The 22,447-nt window shown below is 31.7% G+C and overlaps 4 protein-coding genes across 4 annotated transcripts; 3 read left to right on the forward strand and 1 right to left on the reverse strand.

Annotated features, from left to right (window-relative positions):
* The first annotated feature begins 6 nt into the window (after window positions 1-6).
* Window positions 7-574, forward strand: LOC111036131 (GPI mannosyltransferase 2). Its single transcript, XM_022318035.1, has 2 exons — window positions 7-273; window positions 464-574. Exons 1-2 carry the CDS (start codon window positions 75-77, stop codon window positions 556-558), a joined length of 294 nt encoding a protein of 97 aa, XP_022173727.1. The 5' UTR covers window positions 7-74; the 3' UTR covers window positions 559-574.
* Window positions 575-1,605: 1,031 nt separating this feature from the next.
* Window positions 1,606-4,533, forward strand: LOC111036124 (valacyclovir hydrolase-like). The gene is given in 5 exon segments (XM_022318028.1): window positions 1,606-2,240; window positions 3,095-3,188; window positions 3,290-3,456; window positions 3,519-3,928; window positions 4,390-4,533. Coding segments are annotated over 5 exon segments (852 nt in total). The 5' UTR covers window positions 1,606-2,156; the 3' UTR covers window positions 4,487-4,533.
* A 61-nt stretch (window positions 4,534-4,594) lies between these two features.
* On the forward strand, window positions 4,595-6,027 carry LOC111036123 (inositol-pentakisphosphate 2-kinase). Its single transcript, XM_022318027.1, has one exon. It carries the CDS (start codon window positions 4,618-4,620, stop codon window positions 5,884-5,886), a length of 1,269 nt encoding a protein of 422 aa, XP_022173719.1. The 5' UTR covers window positions 4,595-4,617; the 3' UTR covers window positions 5,887-6,027.
* Window positions 6,028-10,435: 4,408 nt separating this feature from the next.
* On the reverse strand, window positions 10,436-19,565 carry LOC111036125 (AP-2 complex subunit alpha). The gene is made up of 20 exons (XM_022318029.1): window positions 18,203-19,565; window positions 17,566-17,687; window positions 16,658-16,869; window positions 16,158-16,246; window positions 15,962-16,066; window positions 15,635-15,881; window positions 15,466-15,574; window positions 15,242-15,392; window positions 14,996-15,164; window positions 14,761-14,898; window positions 14,506-14,688; window positions 14,304-14,435; window positions 14,037-14,234; window positions 13,793-13,963; window positions 13,557-13,726; window positions 13,364-13,493; window positions 13,168-13,306; window positions 12,959-13,103; window positions 12,631-12,841; window positions 10,436-11,595 (listed from the first exon to the last, which is right to left on the reverse strand). Exons 2-20 carry the CDS (start codon window positions 17,627-17,629, stop codon window positions 11,518-11,520), a joined length of 2,841 nt encoding a protein of 946 aa, XP_022173721.1. The 5' UTR covers window positions 17,630-17,687; window positions 18,203-19,565; the 3' UTR covers window positions 10,436-11,517.
* Window positions 19,566-22,447: the final 2,882 nt, after the last annotated feature.

Consider the following 22,447-nt stretch of genomic DNA (forward strand, 5'->3'; position numbering starts at 1 on the left):
CATTGGCTTTTTTCCCGCTATATCCCAATGTCTTAAGGCTGTTAACTGCTATCTTTCCTTTCCATTTAAACACCATGTTTCTCGTTGCAGGAGTCTTCTTCAACAACATCATTTTTGTTTTTACTGCATTGGCCTTATTCAATTTGACTTTACACATACATAAAAACGCAGAAATGGCATATAATTCAACTGTCCTGTTTTGTTTCAATCCTGCTAGTGTTTTCTTCTCAGCCCCCTATTCAGAATCACTGTTTGCATTTACAACGTTTTATGGTATGTATCATAATGCACGTGAAAGTATTTGGAAGTCATCGTTATTTTTCGGTTTCTCTGTGTTGAACAGGTCCAACGGACTACTCAATGTTGGCTTCTTATTATATGCTATAGTTGAATCGGTAGTCAAGAAAAGAAAAATATCATTCAAATGCCTTATTGGTGTATTTTTTGTTTTTGCATGTTTCAGTGTGTTCCAAGTGTATGGATATTATAAATTCTGCACTCTGCAAGAACACACATTGGATCCCAAAGTTATCGACTATGCTATTACAAATAACTTAATAACACCAAGCAACATAAGTGTGCCAATATGGTGCGGTGAGCGCTTACCATACTCTTATGTTCAAGAAAAATATTGGAAAAATATGGGTTTCTTAAGTTATTTCAAATTCAAACAGATTCCAAATTTTCTATTGGCTTTACCATGTGTTTTTTTACTGTTAAAGTTTGGTTTTGAATATTTTTGTTATAATAGTATAATTTATTTGGGCCTTAGAAATCAAGATGAACCAGATTTTGTGTATGTTGTCCATTCTACATTTTTAACCATTTTTTGTTTGTTTTGTATACATGTTCAAGTGACTACTAGAATGTTAGCGTCTTCAAGTCCAGTGTTATATTGGGCTTGTGCGAAGTATTACAAGTTTCCACTAGATTTCAATAAAATTACTTACAACCGTATAACTTATGATTTTAAATCAAAATTCGTGGCATTGTACTTTTTAACATATTTTATTGTCGGAACAGCTCTTTTTGTAAACTTTTTACCATTTACTTAGCAGACAAATATTGAAAAAAAATAACAAAGAAAAACACATAAATTAATTTAACCATTAACTGTCATTTATAGGTATTATTTTTATAAAATAAAATACATGTTATATAACTAAAAATTGCAAACTGTAATATTATTTAAATTGTACAAATATTGGTCATTTTATTTTATATGTTCTATTTGAAAAAAAACAGTTGTAACCAGTGTTAATTAATATAGATACATTTTAAAGTTTTTTTTTGTTAAAACTCAAATTATAGTATTTTAGTGAGTACTAAACAATTTTTTTTTATATTCTGTATTGTTATTTGATTTTGAAATTTCTATTTATCATATTTTTCATTTGTTCAATGTCTTGATGTACATTTTATATTTACAATGAAAAAATAAAGACTTAAATTAAGACTGATATTTAATAATATTAAATATTAATTAAGAATTCATAATTTCATAAAACATTCTGAAAAAGTATTTGTGATTGTTAGATTATAATTCATAATCTCAATATATTATTAGTATAAATTTGGTAACTATTTTTTCAGCTAAAATAATAAGATTCTAAATATATTGCACTTGCTGAGGTACCTATCTGATATATTGATAAAATATGCACAAATTAAAAATTTTAATTCCACTTGAAAGATTCAATTTTAGTTGGTTTTGTTAAAAATGATTAAATATAGTCAAACTTAGCTGATGAGTTAATTTTTTTTTTATTGAAAAATAAACATAATTTAGACTATTTGGAGCAAAATTAACCCATGATGAAATTATGTCTTAGTTCACGGCACGATTTAAGATATATATCTTAAACCACAGAATAATTCTGTGCTTAAACCGTGGTGATAAGCACAAATGGCCTATCCATTCTTATTATCTATACCATTATATCTATCATGATAAGAACTTCCTGATTAAAAAATATATTATACATTTTATGCATAAAGCCCCTAAAATTACGTCGTTAGTCGTTACGACTTCAAGATACTACTAAACTACCTGAGTGTCTTACTATTATCTAACTTAATGACCTCTGGTCGTACAAACTACAAATCGAATCATTATCAACTGTTAAAGCCGGACAAACTACAAATTTTATTTCATAATGATATCTGTAAGATTTAATAAATTACTCAGAAATTGTAGTTCGCTGTAAAAGAAAAACCAAATCCATCATTCTTCGACAGAGGTATACTATGATAAATAAATGTATAATATTCAAGTGTGTGTACCCCCATTTTTCCTTCAATTCTTCAGTTCTTTAAAATTTTATTTTTTGAACTAAAAAATTTACTTCAAAACATATTTTCAAATACTTGGGATTTTTTGTACTTCTTAAAGAGTGTTTTGTGGAGATATAAACTTCTGTTTTTCAAATGAGGTCAATGAGTACCCCCCCCCCTCCATTTCAACTGTTAATTATTTAGTGGATAATTGTTCTGAAAATTGTGACTTATAAGAATCAAAATTTTACATGTAGTTTTCAGTTATTTCCCCTTGTTTTTTAAGTATAAAATGGTTATTGATGTATTGGTGCCAAACAATGTGCAAACATTTCCGTTTCCTTGTAGTGATGCACAAGGAAAAACATGGTGGCTATAGTGATTTGAAAATTGTATTCATTAATCCATCAACATAAATAATTTGTAATACTGGACCAAGTATTATAATAAATACTAGGTAGCTCCAATTTTGTATCTATTTTAAATTTTTGTAAAACCATTTTTGAGGACTATTATTCTTAGAACAAACATTTAAATGATTAAGAAACTAGCTACTCATTCAAATTCCAATTTTTTTTAATTGTTTAAACATCTAAGCTTTGCTAACATTGCATCAAAATATTTGATTCTTTTTTAAATTAGTTGTAAGCTAAGCAGAATATGTACCTACCTATAGCCTGAAAATCAAAATGATATTTAATAGTAATTATTTGAATACCAACTATACTTTTAACTTGGATAATCTCAAATCAATTGAATAGCTTATTAATAAAATTATATTACATATTGTATAAAGTTAAATCACATTTTTTTTTTACAGAAGCAAACCAAAATCAAAGTTAATAATATTGAAATTAATTATTTAAAAGTTGGAAATGGTCCACAGACCTTGTTGTTATTGCCAGGAGCATTAGGTACCTTCGTCATACTAAGTATTTTAGTATTAATTTTTATAAGAATAATGATATTTAACATCACGCATATAGCTACATAATAAACTATGAATATTATTTAGGTTCAATATTTACTGATTTTAAGCCACAAATTGAAACTTTTAATCGTGAAAAATATACAATAGTTGCATGGGATCCACCAGGTTATGGTTTAAGTCGACCACCTGACAGAGATTTTTCACCAGGATTTTTTTATCGTGACGCTGACTATGCCATTTCACTTATGAAAGTATTTACTTTTTTCAACTTGCGTTCTCAATGTATTTCTAATCTCAATGTTGGTCTTCTTAGTCACTGCAAATTGATAAATATTCACTACTGGGTTGGAGCGATGGTGGGATCACTGCACTTATAATGGCATCAAAAGTTGTTGACAAAGTGGAAAAACTCATAGTTTGGGGTAGCAATGCGTATGTTACTGAAAAAGATATTGAATTATATGAGAAAATACGAGATGTCCAAAAATGGTCTCCACGCATGAGGCAACCGTTTATTGACCTTTATGGCGAAAAGTATTTTTCAGATACTTGGAATGCTTGGGTAGATTCATTTCAAATGATACTGAAAGAAAACGGAGGGGACATTTGTCAAGAAGCACTGTCTAAAATCAATGCACCTACTCTCATTTTACATGGGGCTCAAGACCCAATAGTGCCTATGGAGCATCCAGTTAATTTACACAAAAAAATTAAATATGGATCGTAAGTTATTATACACTGAATATTAACTTTGAGAAAACTACTTCACAATTATATCTTAGGAAATTATAAAAGCATAATGGTTTCAATTCAGTAAAGGAGTACAACAAAAAAACATAGTGAATGATTCATTTGTACATTTTATTGAATTTTTGTATGATTTTAAATAATTATGTTAATACTATTAAAAGAGTACCTAAGAAGTAGTGGCAATTTAATTTAACAGAATAAAAAATGCAAGCAATTTTAAAATTTAATATGCACGGTCAATTAAAGTAAATTACTATAAAGTATTTTAATTAGACATATCATAAAACGATGATTGATTGTTCCTAATCTATCTAATTTCATTAATATTTTGAGATAAAAATAGTATTTTATTTATGTACAATTTATATTTTATACACACTTATAGATGTATGGCCTCCCCCCGAAATGATATTGTTTTCATTCGTGTGTTGCAGGCTTGAAATTTATCCGGAAGGTAAACACAATATTCATCTAAGGTATGCCGAACTGTTCAATTCAGCGGTAGACGATTTCCTGGCCGAAGACTTGTAAGAGATCAAAACTTGTCGAAATAATAATAAACTTAGTTAAAAAAAAAATAATAGTACCAATTAAAATCATAGCAGAGGGGTGCTAGTCTGTATAGATGCAAACGCAGTTTTAAATCTTAAGGAGGCAAAAATATGACCGAACCAACATCGTGGACCACGCGACCGAAATCTCTTGAAAAATTGACGTTGCTTGACAAGGTGTGGCGTTACAAGGGCGAGGGAAACGCTAACGTGGTTTTGTCTGTGCCCGTCGACGGAACAGTGGTGCGGGTGATGAAAGAGGGTGATGGCGGCAGTGAAAGTGCGGCGGCGGCAGCCGAAACACTATCCTTACGGTTGCGCTTTTGCGACACCGTCAGACGTACATTCTTCGGCGGCGGTGGCCGCCACGTAGACGTGCCAGTACCGATGCGCATGTCTGCCGAAGAGTTGCGTGAAATCGATCGGCTCATCCGGCCGGATAGGCCGGCGGGCCGGAAGCACAAAGGCCTCGGTTGGGCCGGATGTCTGGTAGCTGTATGCCCCGACTACACGACGCTGCCGCCGACTGACGTGCCGGGCGTCTGGTGTGTCGAGATTAAACCCAAACAAGGATGGGTGCACGAAGAAGACATGGCCACCGGTCCCGGTGGGATCCGGATGAAGTGCCCGTTCTGCGCGCACCAGTACTTGAAGTTGTGCCGGGGCGACGTCCAGCGGCCGAGCGGTTACTGTCCGCTGGACTTGTTTTCGGGCCGCCGCGAACGGGTTCGACGGGCCATCCGAGCACTGCTCCGGGATCCGCAGAACAATCTGAAAATATTCCTGGACGGCGACTCGCTCGTGGCGCGGGACGACGGCTTCGGAGGCGCGGCGAAGGAGGCGCTGGGCTCGGTTCAACGGTTTTGCGAGTTGGTCGAAGGCGCTCTGCTCGGCGACTACGAGGGCGACCGGGATGTTCCGGTGGACGGATGGGACGCTTCGGATGACGACTCCGAGGAGGAGGACCGTAGTACCGCTTCGGGGGCAGTGCCGCCGTCATGCGACTTCGACGCGGTCCCCATGCCGAAGCATTGCGTGCTGCACGAGATCCTGACGATGCAGCAGATGCAAACGACCGGTTTCGTGACCGTGTGTTCCGAGTACGATGGACGAACTCCGCAAGATCCGCAATTCGGTCACGTCGACCGTCTGCGGCCGAACGCCGGAGACGACACTGCCTGGAGCCCGGTGGACGGCTATCTGGTGGCCGCCACTGCCCGGGACTGTTCAGTGTTCGTTACGTTCCGTCCCGGCAGTTCGTTGACAGCGATACGCGTCAAGGTGTCCGATTTGGACCCGAAACCGTTGTCAACCGTTGACAAACACCGGAATCGCGATGCAAACGTTTTGTTGGCCTGCCAAAGATATTCGGTCGGATAGTGCATGGTATGTCGTGGCCCTAGTTTTGATGCGAGGGAAGAGCGGGAAGTGGGCTTTAAAAGTGCGATTAAGTATTACTATTTACTTCTTTTATAATTACTACTATATAAAATTTCAAAATATATTTTACTCGTGGATGTATATGTATTATTTGTATTTAACGAACAAATTAAATAAATGCAGATAGTCACGAAATAATGTTTCAGTTATAGGGATTCATCGTTTGGTATTATTTTTAATACATTTATAATAACTAAGTATTTAGTTCTCGTTGCCTCCTTAAAGCTCCTATTCCTAACACCACTTATTACGGTTGTAAAGTAATGGGCATTTAAGTTTGTCTGTGGTGTGCTCAGGGTTTTTGAAAGTGATGGAGGGGTTTATGAATTTTCAACTATTCTCGGGCCACGTTATAATATAATAGAATAATTATATTCATATTTCATTACTTTATCATATACCTATTTTACTTGACAAAAATAAGCCAAGTGACCAGCCCACGTGAGCACGCCTCTTAGACAAACCACAAAATTCGGTTTACATTTCAGCAATCTGTATTCTGTAGTCAAAATATAGTAGAGCGAATAGATAACTCCTACAGAAAAAGGTGGTTCAGGATCTCCTAAATAGAAATGCATACTGGTATATATAGTGGTAATAGTGTTATATGTGTACAATTTTTTTATTAAATAGAAGAGTTTGTAAAAAAATATCTCTATAAGTAACAGTGGTATTAATCAACCAATATATCCTATTTTTAATTCTAAGCGGAGCGATGAATATTTAGGTATTGATTTTACAATGTTTTTTTTTTTTGTGTGTGTGCAGGCGACAGTAATATTTTCAACTTTAAGGGTGGTTTTTGATAGAAAATTGCGACTTTATAGTTGGTACTTTTGTGAGGTCAAAATTATATATATTTATACTAGCTGATCCCGTGCACTTCATCGCCCTTTAAAAATGCCATCTCTATATAAGAGACTTGATGGTGATAATACGAGCAGTATATTATCAGATAGACAATCAACCTATGTTGGATTACAGACCCCGGTAGGTGCATACTATACTACTACCTATCTATATGATTATATGAATAATAAGTTTTATTTTTTATTTGGATTGAGGACACTTCGATGAGCGGCTATAGGTGCATCTCAGCCTCCTTGGTAGGCAATGTGCGAAGATTCGATTTCATGCATGCTTAAACCGTTCTGTCCAATAAACCATTGGCAACCAAAAATTAAGAAAATTAATTATTAATTAAGATAAACGTTGTACATAACGTATATATATTAATATATTATATACACATTGTACACGTGTATACACATAGTTTATGTCACGGCAGCCCACGGGTTTCCAGTAACCTGCAACCTGACCTTTCGTCCGTCAAATTATGTGTTTTACTTGATATTGTATATCTTTGACTTGTAGCATTGCGATTTCCTCGACTTAAGTTTTTATGTCTAATTGCTGGCATTTTTAAATACAAAAATATTCATCAAAACTTACCAGGAGTCCTAATATTATTGCAATGATTTGTTTTTATTATGTCAATTGCTTGTATTTAATCGTTTAAAAGCTATATTGATACTAATATTCGGTAGATAGTGTTGTACACTCGATGCATATTATTATTATTATTATTATTATTATTATTATTATTATTATACAATTTACACGTTAAATATTAAAAAAATATATTGTGTGAGCCACCCTTTACATCTAAGGGTATTACAAATAGTTAACATCACTCTCTGAGACCTACTTAATATACACACAAAATGTCATGAAAATCGGTCCAACCATTTCGAAGGAGTTCGGTAATAAACACTTTTGATAGGTATTATGACACGAATTTTGTATATAATAGGTATAATTTTATTATATTTTACTATAGCTACTTTGACACGAGAATGTACGTAAAGTTTTACTTTGAACAACACTTCGGACCAATACTTTTTAATTTTATCACATTTATTTAGGAATGACTGTTGAGTTTGACAGTAAAATTGTCCTTAATCGAGCCAATGCTGCTTCACATTGAAATCTGAAATAATGTCATCAAAATAGACAGACCAACCACGCATTGTAGATTAAAAAAATGTCCATCTTATTCATTATATAATATAAATACAACTTCGCAATCCATATTTTCTAACGAAACTTCCAATAGCCATAGCCGATAGCTATAACTGTACAGAGTACGTCTTAAGATGATATTAGATAAGTAAATTAGTTATAGTTCACTTATCGCAAAAGTTAACTGCGTAATTGTAATAAAACAAATACTAAATAAGTATTAATTAATTGTGACCAAAAAATTAAAAATTACCTAATTTATATGAGTACATGTTTATTAGAGATAATAATGGACAAATAATAATATGGATATTGGATTTACAAAAGACGACGAGAGTACAAAAACTAAGCTCATCGCCTAACAAATTAAAATAATTGCAATTTGAACAACAATACAAATTATACATTATAATAATGATATAAAAAAAAACAGTAAAAATGACAATAATTAGCAAAAAAATATATTTACTGATTTTACACCTGACAAACATAAAGATTAACATGACACAAATAAATAATAACACATAGATAATATCCATAGTATATTTGAATGTTCAAGCGCAATCTACTTTTCTCAACTAATTTTCTCAATTTTATTAAAAAAAGTATTAAACTGATGTCAGTCCCTGCTGCAATATATAAGTAAATAATAAATTGAATATATAGGTAATTATCATACAAAATCCAATGAACAAAATGTATTACAAAATAATAAATGATGTAATGACACATGTTACAATAAATTTTTACACCCATGCAACCAAAATTGAATCATTGTTTAGTTTACAACACACTGCTGTTTTTGTTTTAAACCATGATAAAATTTCTTATACTGTATGTAATCATGCAATTTTTTTTAATTATAAAAATTTGTATTTTATAAGTTCTTATCCTCAACAAAACTTACCAACTTTACAACAAATGTGTTTAAGTAAAACTTATTGTCATTCTTTAGTGATTTTCTGATATCTGAGTTGAGAAAATACCAGAAACATGCGCACCAGTAACTTTTTACAATTTCTCTGACTTGAATACCAGGTGCCAAAATAGAGACAAGTCTTTTTCATAAAAAAAAATCATTTATGTAATTGGCAAAAAAAAGTTGGTCCTAAATGCATAAAAAAAAACCCTGTAATTCATTAACAACACTGTTGCTCTGATGTTGAAATTTTAATGGTAGAATTTTCTTAAAACTATTCAGAAAATTGGAAGAAAGCAAGAAAATGTTTATAAAATTTGTTCAACAACTTAAGACATTGAGCGGCAGTTAACTGTTGTTGAAAATATAGTTGTAATGGTGTTGAAAAATTAAGAAGGAGCGATATTTATCATAAGTGAATAAAAAAATTCTAAAATTGTATAACTTGAAAAGTTAAGACAAAATGGTAGATATATAAGAAAGAGTAAATATTCTCCATGAACACTGTTTTATTTGATTTTAGAAGATGTCGATGAATGATAAAACAAGTTAAGAAAAGTACTAGTGCTAGAACATACAATAGGTATCAACTAATATATTCACATATATATCATATATTGTATTTTTGATGATAACATTGAAATATATTAGTTATAGAGTAATACTAGTTGTATGTAATCAAACCACTGTTAAAAGCTCAAAAAATGCAATAAAAATAAATTTCAACTGTCGATTATTACATTATTATTACATGGAAATAAATTAAATAAAGATAGATAAAAAAAAAAAGGTATAAAATAATGTAAATTAACAATAAATAATTACTAATAGTCACAATTAAAATTTTATTTTTTTCATATATATTATACTCAGTGAGAATTTTTTTTAGACAATTTTCAAGTGTTGTCTAATAAAATAGAATACAAAATAAAAATAAATAATTAGGATAAAAGGATGGATCACATGTTAAGTTAAATTGTTTATAAAATATGATAATATAGTAGTAATTAAATATATTGTCATACTTAGAAAATAACGGTATAATAATAATAATAATAATAATAATAATATATAATATATCATTAGCAAAGCTAGTAGGTTATTTAAAGTTAATAATATGTCCTTTAACTATCAGGTGAGTATAATTTAGTAAGTATAGTTTAATTTACACTAGTTGAACTATGATCAAAAATAGATTTATAAGGAAGTCAAGTTTTATTATAATGCTAGGGGTAAAACATTTGATGAAAATATTTTCCTTTGAACATAACGAGATATGGTGTTATATATAGACCCAAAAAATAAATATAATAAAAGATGGAGCATTCTAAGGAGTAGTGAGAACTAACACGACCAGGAAAATCAATTGGTTAAACTATACAAAAATATTGTTTTCTTTTATTTTAATAAAAATTAATTTATATTTATTCATATTTAAGAAGAAGAAATCATATCAACGAAAAATTATATTAATGATTTTTAATTTACTTTTTTTGAATAATAAATCAGACCCACTAGATTGTGTATCAGAAACGATTATTAAAAACTAAAAAAAATTCAAAAATAAAATTGATTATTACTTCTATTGTGATGGTAATTAACATACAATTAACGAATGCGGTTTTTTAAAAATTGTATTACCAACCAGTATCACCACTAAATGCAACTTTTTTAACTAATTAGGGTGAAAACGCAGCTCATAATATCAATTATATTTTATAGATTCGTATAAATAGTTTAAAATGGCATAATAAATAAAATACTAGCCTAGTGACTAAAACAATATTTGTAACATAATATATAGATGTGTATAAATTATATTTATGTAAACCTAGGTTTCTATACATTACAAGATATAGTTTGCACATTAACTGTGTAGGATATATATATTAGCAAATGTATTTACTATTCTAATATATATATTTACAATGCTCTTTAAGATCATTTTTTTTTTAAAATCAAACTTCTTCTAATTTCACAAATCGAGCATAATTAAATGTATTTTGCTTTAAGTTTTTGTGGTAACTTCTAAAACATTGTACAACCTAGTTTTAAATAAACAATAAATGAAACAGTACCTATTATTCAGTTAATGTCAAGAAACTTTTTTTTTTATTAAATTTCCAGATATTAAATTTTGAGTACATTACAGTAAAAGAAAGAGAATCATCACACATAATACTATAACAGTACTATAGCAGTATTAGTGTAATCATTACAGTTTTGGAAAATTGAAAACAAAAATAATGATGATGTTTATAAATTAATATAAAAGTAACCTACATTTTAATTATTCTCCATAATATATAAATAAAAATATTTTTTAATTTTACCACTTAACATCTTTGGGGTCTTGGCAACACTTGTTATCCACATACATGTACACATACAATATAAAATACATTACAAGAAAAACAATTAAATAAATTACATAAAAATTATAATAAAATAAACTATACGATCTCAGACTTAGAACGTTTTAATTTAGGTTTATTCACAGATGATTTTAGATTTGTATGCGTACATGAGGCTAGTGTGTGCGTGCATAATGCATATAAAACAATAATTCAAAATCACAAAAAAAATATTCCATGGTGTTTTTTACAAGACTATTAACTATTACCATAATTTCAAAACTGGTCAGCCAAAAGATCACAAATTTCAATGGACACAGGTTCTTTGCTAGACCTTACCGTCAAACGATACATCTGTAAAAAATAAAATCAATCAATAAACAAAAACAAAATAATACATTTGCATACATTAATATTAAAATTCCATTCATAACTAATTGTAGGGAACAACAAGAATACATTTACAAATGATTTTAATGTTGTCTATGAAAAATGTTTTGAATGTCTTTAGTTTTTATACATCAATATTTTTGTATTGCAAGAATAAAATTCATGAGACAATTTTTGATTATTGAATATATTAAATTGGTAAATACTAACAATATTCAAATACTATTCTAGTTACAAGAGTTATTCCACTGTGAGAATATAAATTGTCATAAATGTATTATAATAAAGAAATACTACTGTGGTAATAATAGCCTAACACATCTCCTTGGTGATTCCATTCCCTATCCCCTAATCTGTTACAATAGTTACACGACAATTGATCCTCATTAGATCTGACACAAGCTATGGTCATAAATTACACTTTATTTATATGAGTATAATGGTATACTGATACAATTTAAAAAGCACTGTTTTAATTTCGGTAGTAGAAAATGTTGAACTGTAAGTTGGAAAATGAGCCTAGTTTGAACTTCATTAATTAATATTTTATGTTGTCTTTTATTATTTAGCATTATTTCTACATTTATTCAACAAATGTAATTCGTACAAACTTATGTCATATTATTTTATTCATTATCACTGAACTTTAGCCTTACGGAGAAAAATAAAATTCAAATAAACAAATAAGTGTGGTAGCATACTTGTAAAATTTATAATGAATTAGATCAAACAAAATTAAGTATTTATTACCAAAAAATTACCAAGTATATATTAACCGTATGAAAATTAAATGGTCTAGCAATGACGCAAGTATAAAAAAAAATCATTATTTTAAGTTAATAAATATTAATTCATAGTAAACCCAATAAAACAAAAGTAATTTATAAATAAGTTAAGATATCTATAAGATCTTGTTACAAATAAACTTCTTCATTCATTGGCTGGCACATGTAGTAAGCAGGTACTTAACATTTCTCAACAGTAGCTATAAATACATACCTGAGCTTGTTTATTAGGTTCCAAACGTAGCAAACATCCAATCTGTTGTGTTTTTGTGTGAACAATACCAGCACATACAAAATTGTCAGGATTTGGATCAATGCCATCTAATAATTGCATACCAAATCCAGATAGTTTTGTCCTTGTTGATACTTGATCCATTGGCTGTGATGCCTTAAAGATTTTTTGAGACTTTTGAGGATCATGATTACTAAAAAAAATAAAATTAAAATTAATTCAGAAACAACACTTGAATAATAATAAAATAAACATTGAGTGTATACAATTATAATTTATAAATATGCATAGATAAAATATTCCCAATTACCTGCCAAGATTCTTCCACCGAGCAAAGAAAGACTCACTGTTCATTTCAGTTGGTTCAAAAAATTTATTTAAAGTCACTGGTAGCTTGACGGAAACATTTTGAGGTACACCATTGTACACAAATGAAACATTTATAACAGGTGTGTCTAAAATAAAAAAATTTCATTTGATACGGAAATCAATACTTATTAGAAAATAAGAAATATTAACCTGCATATTCTTCTACACACTCAATAATTGCCAATTGTTGTATTTGAGCCCCAGCTTCCAGAACTGGCTCAACAGGCTTAATTTGTATTGCCAATTTAGTGACCCAAAGATGTGGACTAGATAATACTGTAGCAAAATTCTAAAACCCAAAATTATGCTTGAACATTTTAGGTATGTTTTAGTAATGAAAACTTACCTGCAGTGGAATAGTAGTTTTGTTGCCATAAAACAGACCTAAACGTCCCAAATTTCTTTTAAACTCACATTTTACACCAACTTGAATCAATTCACTTTCAAACAGAACTCCATTGTTTTTACAAATGAATCTATAAAATGCATGTATTAAATATAGTGCTAAGTAACACAAGATATAAGTATATAAGATTTACTTTTTTGGATTATAATTATTTTGAGTGGCATTTAATGAGTTTGAACCCGTCGATCCACCGCCACCATATAAATCTCCTAAGACATCAACTAAAACATTAGCGTTACTTGTATGTGTTGTAGATGCTACTGGTGTTGATAAACCTAGCAGATCTGCAGAATTGCTGTTGGACTGAAATATTAGTTGACCAATTAGAATTAAAAAATATTATTAATAGGTATATCATTATTTCATTACATTGGTGTGATTATTAACATGATTATTTTGATGACTTATTGGAGAAGGTTGGGGACTGTGGTTTTCTAATGTTTCAGTTTCTGGCACTCGACCTGGTTTCTTCTTTTTTAGAACAGCCAATATTGATGATTCACGTTCTGGGAAAGATGGCATCTCTTCCAAAACTGTAGCCTAACAGTTCACAATAAAAGTACAAAATAATTAAATTGGAAAATGTGTCATATAATTTGTTTTCGAAACATACCAATACATCAGTCGATACAATTTTTGACAGTTGTAAATACTCAGATGCTCGTTGTTGTAATTCAGCATCAGCACTTCGTAAATTACTGTCTTGTTTAAGGATTTCCTGGATTGTACTTTTTACTTCAGGGAACAAGTTAATGAATTTTACATATGTTGACAGTAATAATGCTCGAGTCATTGGTGAACATAAATGATACTAATCACACAAGAATAATAATTAAATATAATAAGCATACTTAAAATGAATACTTTTACACATTATTACCTTGGAATGTAATAATTGAAACTGGACATTTGGTGCAGATCGAGTATCACCAGCAATCAAATTGCCAAACTCTCCAAGGATGTAACCACCAACTTTTACCATATTCTCGTGACAGGCCGGTGCTTGTAATGCCTAAAAATATTATGAGCATAATTAATATTAAGTCACATTATTCTTACAATAACTATAAACAAAAAAATACCTCAAATACAGTTTTGGCAGCATAACCTTGGACGTCATCTCTATTAATTACAATTTGAATAACACGATACCAAACTTCTTCAGAAACATAATCTCCTGCTATCCTAATTAAATTTAGTATAACATCCACATACCAAGTGTAATCAGTTGCATATTTCTCAGCCAATATAGCTACTTTCAACACCTAAACAACAATAATTCATTAAATAAAATAATACTATAATAGTTATCATTAAATAAAATTAAAAATATATACCATTTCTTCTCTTATTGAATAATCAGCAGTTTCTAAGTAATTCAACATTTCCTGAACTATTTCTTCAGAATTTGACTTGTCACACATAGCATAAAGTAAATCAACAGCTTGTTGTCTAACTGAAACATCTTTTTCCATCTATGAAGCACAAATTTATTTATTAATATATTATAAATATAAATACTAACATAAAAATAATAACAAACTTATATAATGTAGATACTAAATAACTTACTTTCATTGACAATATAACAACTTCTTGATGTTTTTTAACAGCTTCATGTGAAAACTCAGAATTAGCTAAAAGACACATGGACTCCAAAGCTAAATATCTCAGATTTGTTTCTCGGTTAGATAAAAATTGACCCAGCTGATTACAAGCTCTTACAAGTAAATTTGGTTCACTAAAAAGATAAAAACAGTTAAGATGAATGATGATAAATATTTTATTTTAAATTTTAATATTTAACTATTAACTTACCTATCGTTGTGAATAATCAAACTTATAGCTTCAAACAGTACAGCGTTTTTAGCATTGGAATGTTGCACTTTTTTTGATTTTGGAGCGTCTTGTGCTTTGTTTAAAATGGCCTCCAAACATTCGTTCAACCTAACCCTCACGCCTGCATCTTCTATTAAATACAAATAATACAATAATTAAGACATATTCAGCTGCTGCAAAAATTAATTGAATTCAATAATTACCCGGAGTTGAATAGTTTTGTAAAAGTCTCAGCAATTTAACAGACAACCATGGAGCTGGAACGAAGTAATAAGTATAATCTTGAAGATCTGTATAACTAGCAGTGACAATCTATACAAAAAATCAAAATAATTATCACTGTATATGATAAGTAAATGCACTTTACTTTACCCTGGAAAGCCTTGAAACTGCAAAACTGACACAAGCTTTGTATTCTTTTGGATTTCGTTTTACAAGTGCATCAATAAGAGAAACAGCAGCTGTGACTACACCCAAATGCTGATCATTTAACAAGTGAACAATTCTTGATGTCCACTCACTGGCACCATTTGAATCTATAGGTATAACATCAGGGTTAGTACGTAAAAGTCGTAGAAAACATAATGCTGCTGACTGTTTGACCACGTCCATTGTGTCCCTATTTAACACAAATACACATAAGTTTCAAGTTTGAGATTTTTTTTAAAATATTTATCTTGTGCAATAAAGTATACGTACCCCGAAACCAACAGCTTTGGTATATCATAACCAAATGCTTCGGCCATATCTCTGCTACCGATATTAGCAATACACTGCATTGCTAAATTCACATGAATAGAATTCCTAATGAAAAGTATAAAATACAAATGTTAGACCTACAATTAACTAAATTTGTACTAACGTTCTAAATTCTATTCATAAAATGTAAACGTACCGAGATTGCAGATCATTTTTAATACTTTGATTAATAAGTTTAATTAAATCACTATTAGTATTTACTAATACTGATATAAACAAATAACCCTAAAAAAAAAATGAAAACATTAAAAAAAAAATATATTTATAAATGTATTTATTAAACAAATAGTATAAATGCTCTATTACTTGGTAAGATAACAGAATAGAAGAAATTTGGAATTTAAGACTGGTAACCTAGAATATTACTTTAAAATAAAATAATTATTTATTTATGCTATTTCATCACAAAATTATGTCATACGAATAGTACGAATGATAGTCATATTACATGGAAAAATAGGAATTATTATTGAAAATAATAATACAACAATTTAGACAGACAATGAAATTATTTGACAATTAACTAATATGCTTTTAATAATTCAGCCAACAAATAAAATACGTGATAAATCATATATTTTAAATAGAGCATATATATTAAATTGAATTAAAAGACATGTGGTGAAAATAACTCACAATTTGTTTTTCAGAATATTTATTGGAAGATAATAAGTTGACAGCCTCCATATGGCCGAAATCAATATCATGGCCAAGTAGAAATATGAATAAGAGCTTGCAAACATATTTCTTTTTTTGATATCCGTCTAATGTCTTGTCGCCTTTAAACTTGCTCCGAATATTGGCTAATTCTTTATTTATTCTCTTTATTTCAGCCTCTTTACTTTTACCTAAAAAAATATTTATGAATACATATTTGCAAAAAGACAAAAATGTAAAAATAATAATAATATGCTTTGTATTGGTTCATATTTTTATCAATTTACTATGTTACTTTTTTACATATTATATTTAACTTTAATAATATGCATTTATTTCAATAAAACTATATTACTGTTGTATATAGAAGTTCTTATCAGAAGATAAAATAATTATCTCTAGTCCCAATGGTCTGTTTATGTTGAAAAATAACATTCCATTATAATAAATGTTTTTTAGCATAGAAATGATAGTTATAACATAATGCATATCATATATTCATATTAATATTATAAGTATATAATGATAACAACTTGTAATATTCTAACTATTGTGGATATTAAAAATCTCTATAATTTAATATTTATTATACTTAAATGACACGCAGTTCTTTGAGGACTACCTACAAAATATTTTTTTTAAATATTGAAAATGAAATTATTTTTAAATGCTATAAGTTACTAATGGTAAAATGAGCATTTAAAAATGAACTAACGAAATTAAATAGATACTGATTTGAAATTAAAATAGCAATAGTATATTATCTTTAATTTTTTTAGTTTTCAAATAATATAATTACATACATAATATCAAATATCTGATTGTTTCTAATACTAACACATTGTGAATTCATCAAAGTAAAATATATAAAAAAAAAAAACATTTACAATTCCTGATGTCTGAAATGAATACGGCCAATCCCCGCATACCATCTCCTCTGACAGCCGGCATGATTACGGTAGTGGAAAAAAGTGTTTGACAGTGTACTTTACATCTAGTTAGTCAAAACCTATAACACATAATATGGGTAAAAATTTGTGGCGCACGCAAACTACGGCGAGCCCTAAGTCTAGTGGGTTGGCCGGTCGTCAAACCGACTGGATATCATGTTTCCACCTCAGGAGGGCCAGAGAAAGTTTACCAGTAGAGGTACCTAAGACTGTACGACAATGGTAGTGGAGTACAGAAAAAATTATTGCGCTTAATGGACAGTTTCCTGTGCGGTCAGCGCGCCGGAAGAGCAGCAGCAACCCCCCCGGGGGACGAGCAAAGCGCTGAAAACAGTCACCAGGCGGGCAGGGCGGGGGGAAAGTGGCGGTTATCAATGAACTGGCCCACGTCGTCCGACCATCACCAGGTCACCTCCACCACACCCCCTGGACAAAACATTCAAAACCGCCAATCGAATCGAAGCGAGTTGCGTACAAATATTTACAGTACAGAGAATTCGCCCCGAAGCGGCATTTAGAGCACATACCATGAATACGGTGGACCCCCGGACCGAGGACTTTAGCGAACAGGTACCTGGCGATAGTGGCGTGACGGAGTCATTCGAGAAATAAGTCGCAAGTCACACCGACAACGGGTCAGTCACCGGCTCTCTGCTCAGTTCGGACTAGACGCTCTGCCGGGTCGGGGCTGATGGGGTGTCACTCTGTGTCAGTGCTCAACGGCGGCTGCGGTGGACATGACGGCGGATTTTACCACAGAAAGCGTTCGTCGTCGTCGTCGTCGCACCTCCCGTTTTTTTTAAACTATTTTGATAACCGTACTCGTAGACTCGTAGACCGTAATAGTGTACTACGGTAGTCGGCGTAGTCGTAATCGCAGTCGCAACTCGTAGACGTCGTCAACGTTCTACTACTCCCTTCCCGCCTACTCCACGACCGCGTCCGCTTCCAACACTCGTCCCGCTATCACACCTTCCGCATGCGCGCTATCTACTGGGCGGGCGTCGATTCACCAGCTAAGTCGAACAGCTGCAGCTGCTGATGCTTCGAGTTCGTCTTTCGGCCAAGAAAGAAACTCCAATTCCTCCGAGGGATGCGACAGCAACGCAATAGTACCTTACCGTTACACCCGGAGACCAGACATACGGATTCTGAGATGGTTTACGGTCATTTTATGACTTATGCTCGATATTTTTACGCCGTGGCGATTTCTTTTCCCGCGCGTAGAGCCGACCCGTGCACATCAGCTGTTGGTCACACTGCAGAATTTCACCTAAACGCACCGACAGAGTGAGCCAGACGTGTATGCGCGCGCGCAATGGTGAATAATCCCGATAATGAGACGGAAATCGATCGTCCCGCTGTACGAATGTCAGTGTTTTACTGCTCAATTGTACACCACGTCACTTCTCTCTTCTCAGTCCTAATTCTTCAGAGATCAGAGGACAGTCATTCCCGCTGCTGGTCTATCGGGTGACCTGGGCGTTTCCCACTTTCCTCGTGGCTCGTCATCAGGTTCTGATCGTGGCGATCGACTGTTGGAAGGGGGATGAACCATGGACGTACATATATATTTAATATTTTGATACTAACAGCGAGACATAATTTTTATAATTAATTTGATACATAGAGCAATGAGCAATATTGTCAGTCGACGATTAAAAAATGTCACGGGTGGGTGTCGGTCTTTTCGTTATTTTTTCCTGAAAGAACGACTACTGTAGTTTATAAGAGCCTGCCGTATTTTTAAATCGGTTCGGCGAAACTGGAAATCATAATGGGGATATGGATGATTTTATGGTCAAGTGTCTTTTCGATTCTCGAGTGATCGGAGCAATTCGTTCGGTTACATCAACAATCGAGTATTCAACATCACAAGCAATATCCGCCTCGATCGACCGTCTTCGCGATCGTCGGGCGACTCGGGCGAACACGGCATGAGCGGAATAATACCGAAATGTCGTATCGCATTGCCGATTAAGATTAGCGAAATATCGGCAAACGCCGACGAGTGGCGACGGCCGACGACCAAGTCCGACGTCGACTAGACCATCGCGACGGAACGCTGTTCGGCCGTCGGCACGTCAGCGAGCTCTATCCGGCCGTCGCGCAATTCGTTTTTCGATTTGTGCTATTGCGTTTTTTGTCTTTCCATGCTTGAATTTCCAATTTCGTTTTCCCACCGAACCTCTCGACAGCGGCCGGATGACGTAGGCAGACGAGCCCGCTCGATCAGCACTCTGTGGACTACAATATCAATTATCATTACGACAGTCCTCCGCCCGATCGAAATTTGCGGTTGATAATTTATATTAGGTATACATCATAACAATTATAATGATTACGTCTTGGAATTGCCGTGGACGTCCACTATTGAAATACGCGTCCGAGTCCGGCGATCGGCCTGAGGTTTCGGGCACCTGTCAATCATCAAAATCTTAATGTATTAATGTCGATCGCCGCTCACAGATTCAACGAAAACGATGATCAATCATTATTTCGACGGTACGACATGATACGTCATAATAAATAATAATGTGATAACATATTTTGTCGTATAAAATAAAAGCTACCTACCGACGATCAGTCATCTTGAAAAGATCCTTTTTAAAGTATACAAGTGCGTATACAGATAACTACTCATTATTTGAAAAGTATTTAAAATATGTATTCTAAAAAAAATATTTGATTACAAAAACAAATACTTAAAAAAAGAATTTATAGATACTTTCAAATTTTAAAAAAAATACATTTAGTTTATCTTATAATTCAACAATAGCGATTTCCATAACTGTAGAGCATTTCACACCGTATCATTTGGCGTAACTATAAAAATAAACTGATCTGATTTTTTTGTGGGAGTATTAACATTTTTGGTTGAGTATAATATTCACAGTAAAAAAATTAATTAAACATTTTTTTTTACGTTATTAAAATTAAAGTTAAAATAGAAAATACTATGGAAACTGACGCAAATTGTATTTGAAAATTAGTTTTTGATTTTAAATACAGATAATTTTTTTAAGTAATTAATATACGTATTTGAGTACTTAAAAAGTTTTTGAATACTCGAGTAGGTATACTTTGTAAGACTGCCGACGATCCCTCGTGATCTACATACGATGACGGTCCACACAAGTCATTGCCACCGGCGCCGTCGTCCCAAAGCAAATTTAAACAATTATTAATCGATTAATGATCCGTTTTACGATTGTTCTACAGCATATTTATTGTGTAATAAAAATTATTCACCACGAGTGACATCATCGTTCCCGTCGTTTAATATTCGATGACGATTTACGCATCATAGAGTATATAGATACGCCCGCATTCTGACATTTATATAATATTAACACAACAATATAATATTAATATCACTGCAAATCCTTGACTTTTGGTCTTATACACTATCGCACGTTAAAATTATAATATTTTTTATCAAAAGACAATTCATTATCAGTTTTTAAAATAATTTAAATAACGGTAATAAGAGTTTTGCGCTGAATAACTATTTGTTTCCCCCACAATATTATTAAGATGTAGTTATGAATAGCGACTAGATAGGTAAGTAGGTAGTACATATAGTATACGCGGTAATAAATATTCCATCACTTTCTATACGCATATAGAACATATACGCGCTTTGCATAGAAATCGAGAGAGCTAAAATAATCAATGAATATATATATAATTTAACATAAATATATAATATTATATTTGTTGCACTCGTACCTGTAATAATGATTGTTCGTGTACCTAAATACTTTATATTATGTTATGCCTATAAAGGTATATAACGTATGACATATCATACATTTTTTTAATATCTAAACAAGTAGATTATACCAGTTGCATATAATTTATGACGAGCAGACATTTCAACCTCAATTATGCGATTTTCCGAGCGAAATAGGTAGGATTATACGTGAGCAATTTTTGTTCGTCCACGTATATGAAATCGAATTCAAATGGTTATTAACTTCTCCCGCAATTACGCCTCAGAGTTGTTCCACACATACTTTGTGTCCGATATAATGGCTACATATATACATTATACTTATATAATATATATGTATATGGCATTGTCATGTATAAGTGTTATATATACATAGGAACTGACTCACCTGAGCTTGCAATGAGACATTTAATTAAATTTATCTTGTAGTTACCTACCTACTTAGAAGTTATTGCAGCTATAACAAGTTAGTATTTTAACTATTTATCCATAATTATACATATATTAAATGAAAATATGATAATATTGCATATTATAATATATCGGTAATATATAAAACACCATAACAAAACTTAACGATAAATTTTGTCGAACTTATGTATAATCATTATTTTACATTCATTACTCACATGGTTATACGCCTAACCACCGTCATACTTCAATACTCAAATCATAATATATATCATTATAATAAATGAGTATTAATGTAAATCACAATAATGTATGACCTTATACTTTGACCTATCCTAACTCTGTGTTATGTACCTTCTGCAAATAATATATACTATAATAATGCCTATTGTTTATTTACAATATATGATCCATATAGCCCATAGCACTTATACCTTACATAGTACTGAACGATTATAGTATGAGATAGGTATCTCTAGAGTCTAGATCTCTGATATGCACCAAAATGAGAAAAAAACGAAAATGTATAAATTGCAAAACAAAAATAAGGGGAAAATAGGTAATCAGCACTCTCGTTATTGAGGAGTAAGTCACTGTAATATATGTGTTAAATTTGAATTCACTGACAAATCATTGCATACGAAAAATGATTCTGAGCTAATTCGGTGGGTC

This window comes from Myzus persicae, unplaced genomic scaffold, assembly GCF_001856785.1.
Source record: "Myzus persicae strain clone G006 unplaced genomic scaffold, MPER_G0061.0, whole genome shotgun sequence".
NCBI lineage: Eukaryota > Metazoa > Arthropoda > Insecta > Hemiptera > Aphididae > Myzus > Myzus persicae.

Bases quoted from the DNA above. Each gene is read 5' to 3' on its own strand.
- LOC111036131 (XM_022318035.1), top strand. From the start codon at position 75: ATGTTTCTCGTTGCAGGAGTCTTCTTCAACAACATCATTTTTGTTTTT. The intron at 274-463 runs GTATGTATCATA...TGCATGTTTCAG, and splicing joins TGCATTTACAACGTTTTATG to TGTGTTCCAAGTGTATGGAT.
- LOC111036123 (XM_022318027.1), top strand. From the start codon at position 4,618: ATGACCGAACCAACATCGTGGACCACGCGACCGAAATCTCTTGAAAAA.
- LOC111036125 (XM_022318029.1), bottom strand. From the start codon at position 17,629: ATGCCGGCTGTCAGAGGAGATGGTATGCGGGGATTGGCCGTATTCATT. The intron at 16,247-16,657 runs GTGAGTTATTTT...TTTTTTTTTTAG, and splicing joins AATATTCTGAAAAACAAATT to GGTTATTTGTTTATATCAGT. The intron at 12,842-12,958 runs GTAATTGGGAAT...TATTTTTTTTAG, and splicing joins CGGTGGAAGAATCTTGGCAG to TAATCATGATCCTCAAAAGT.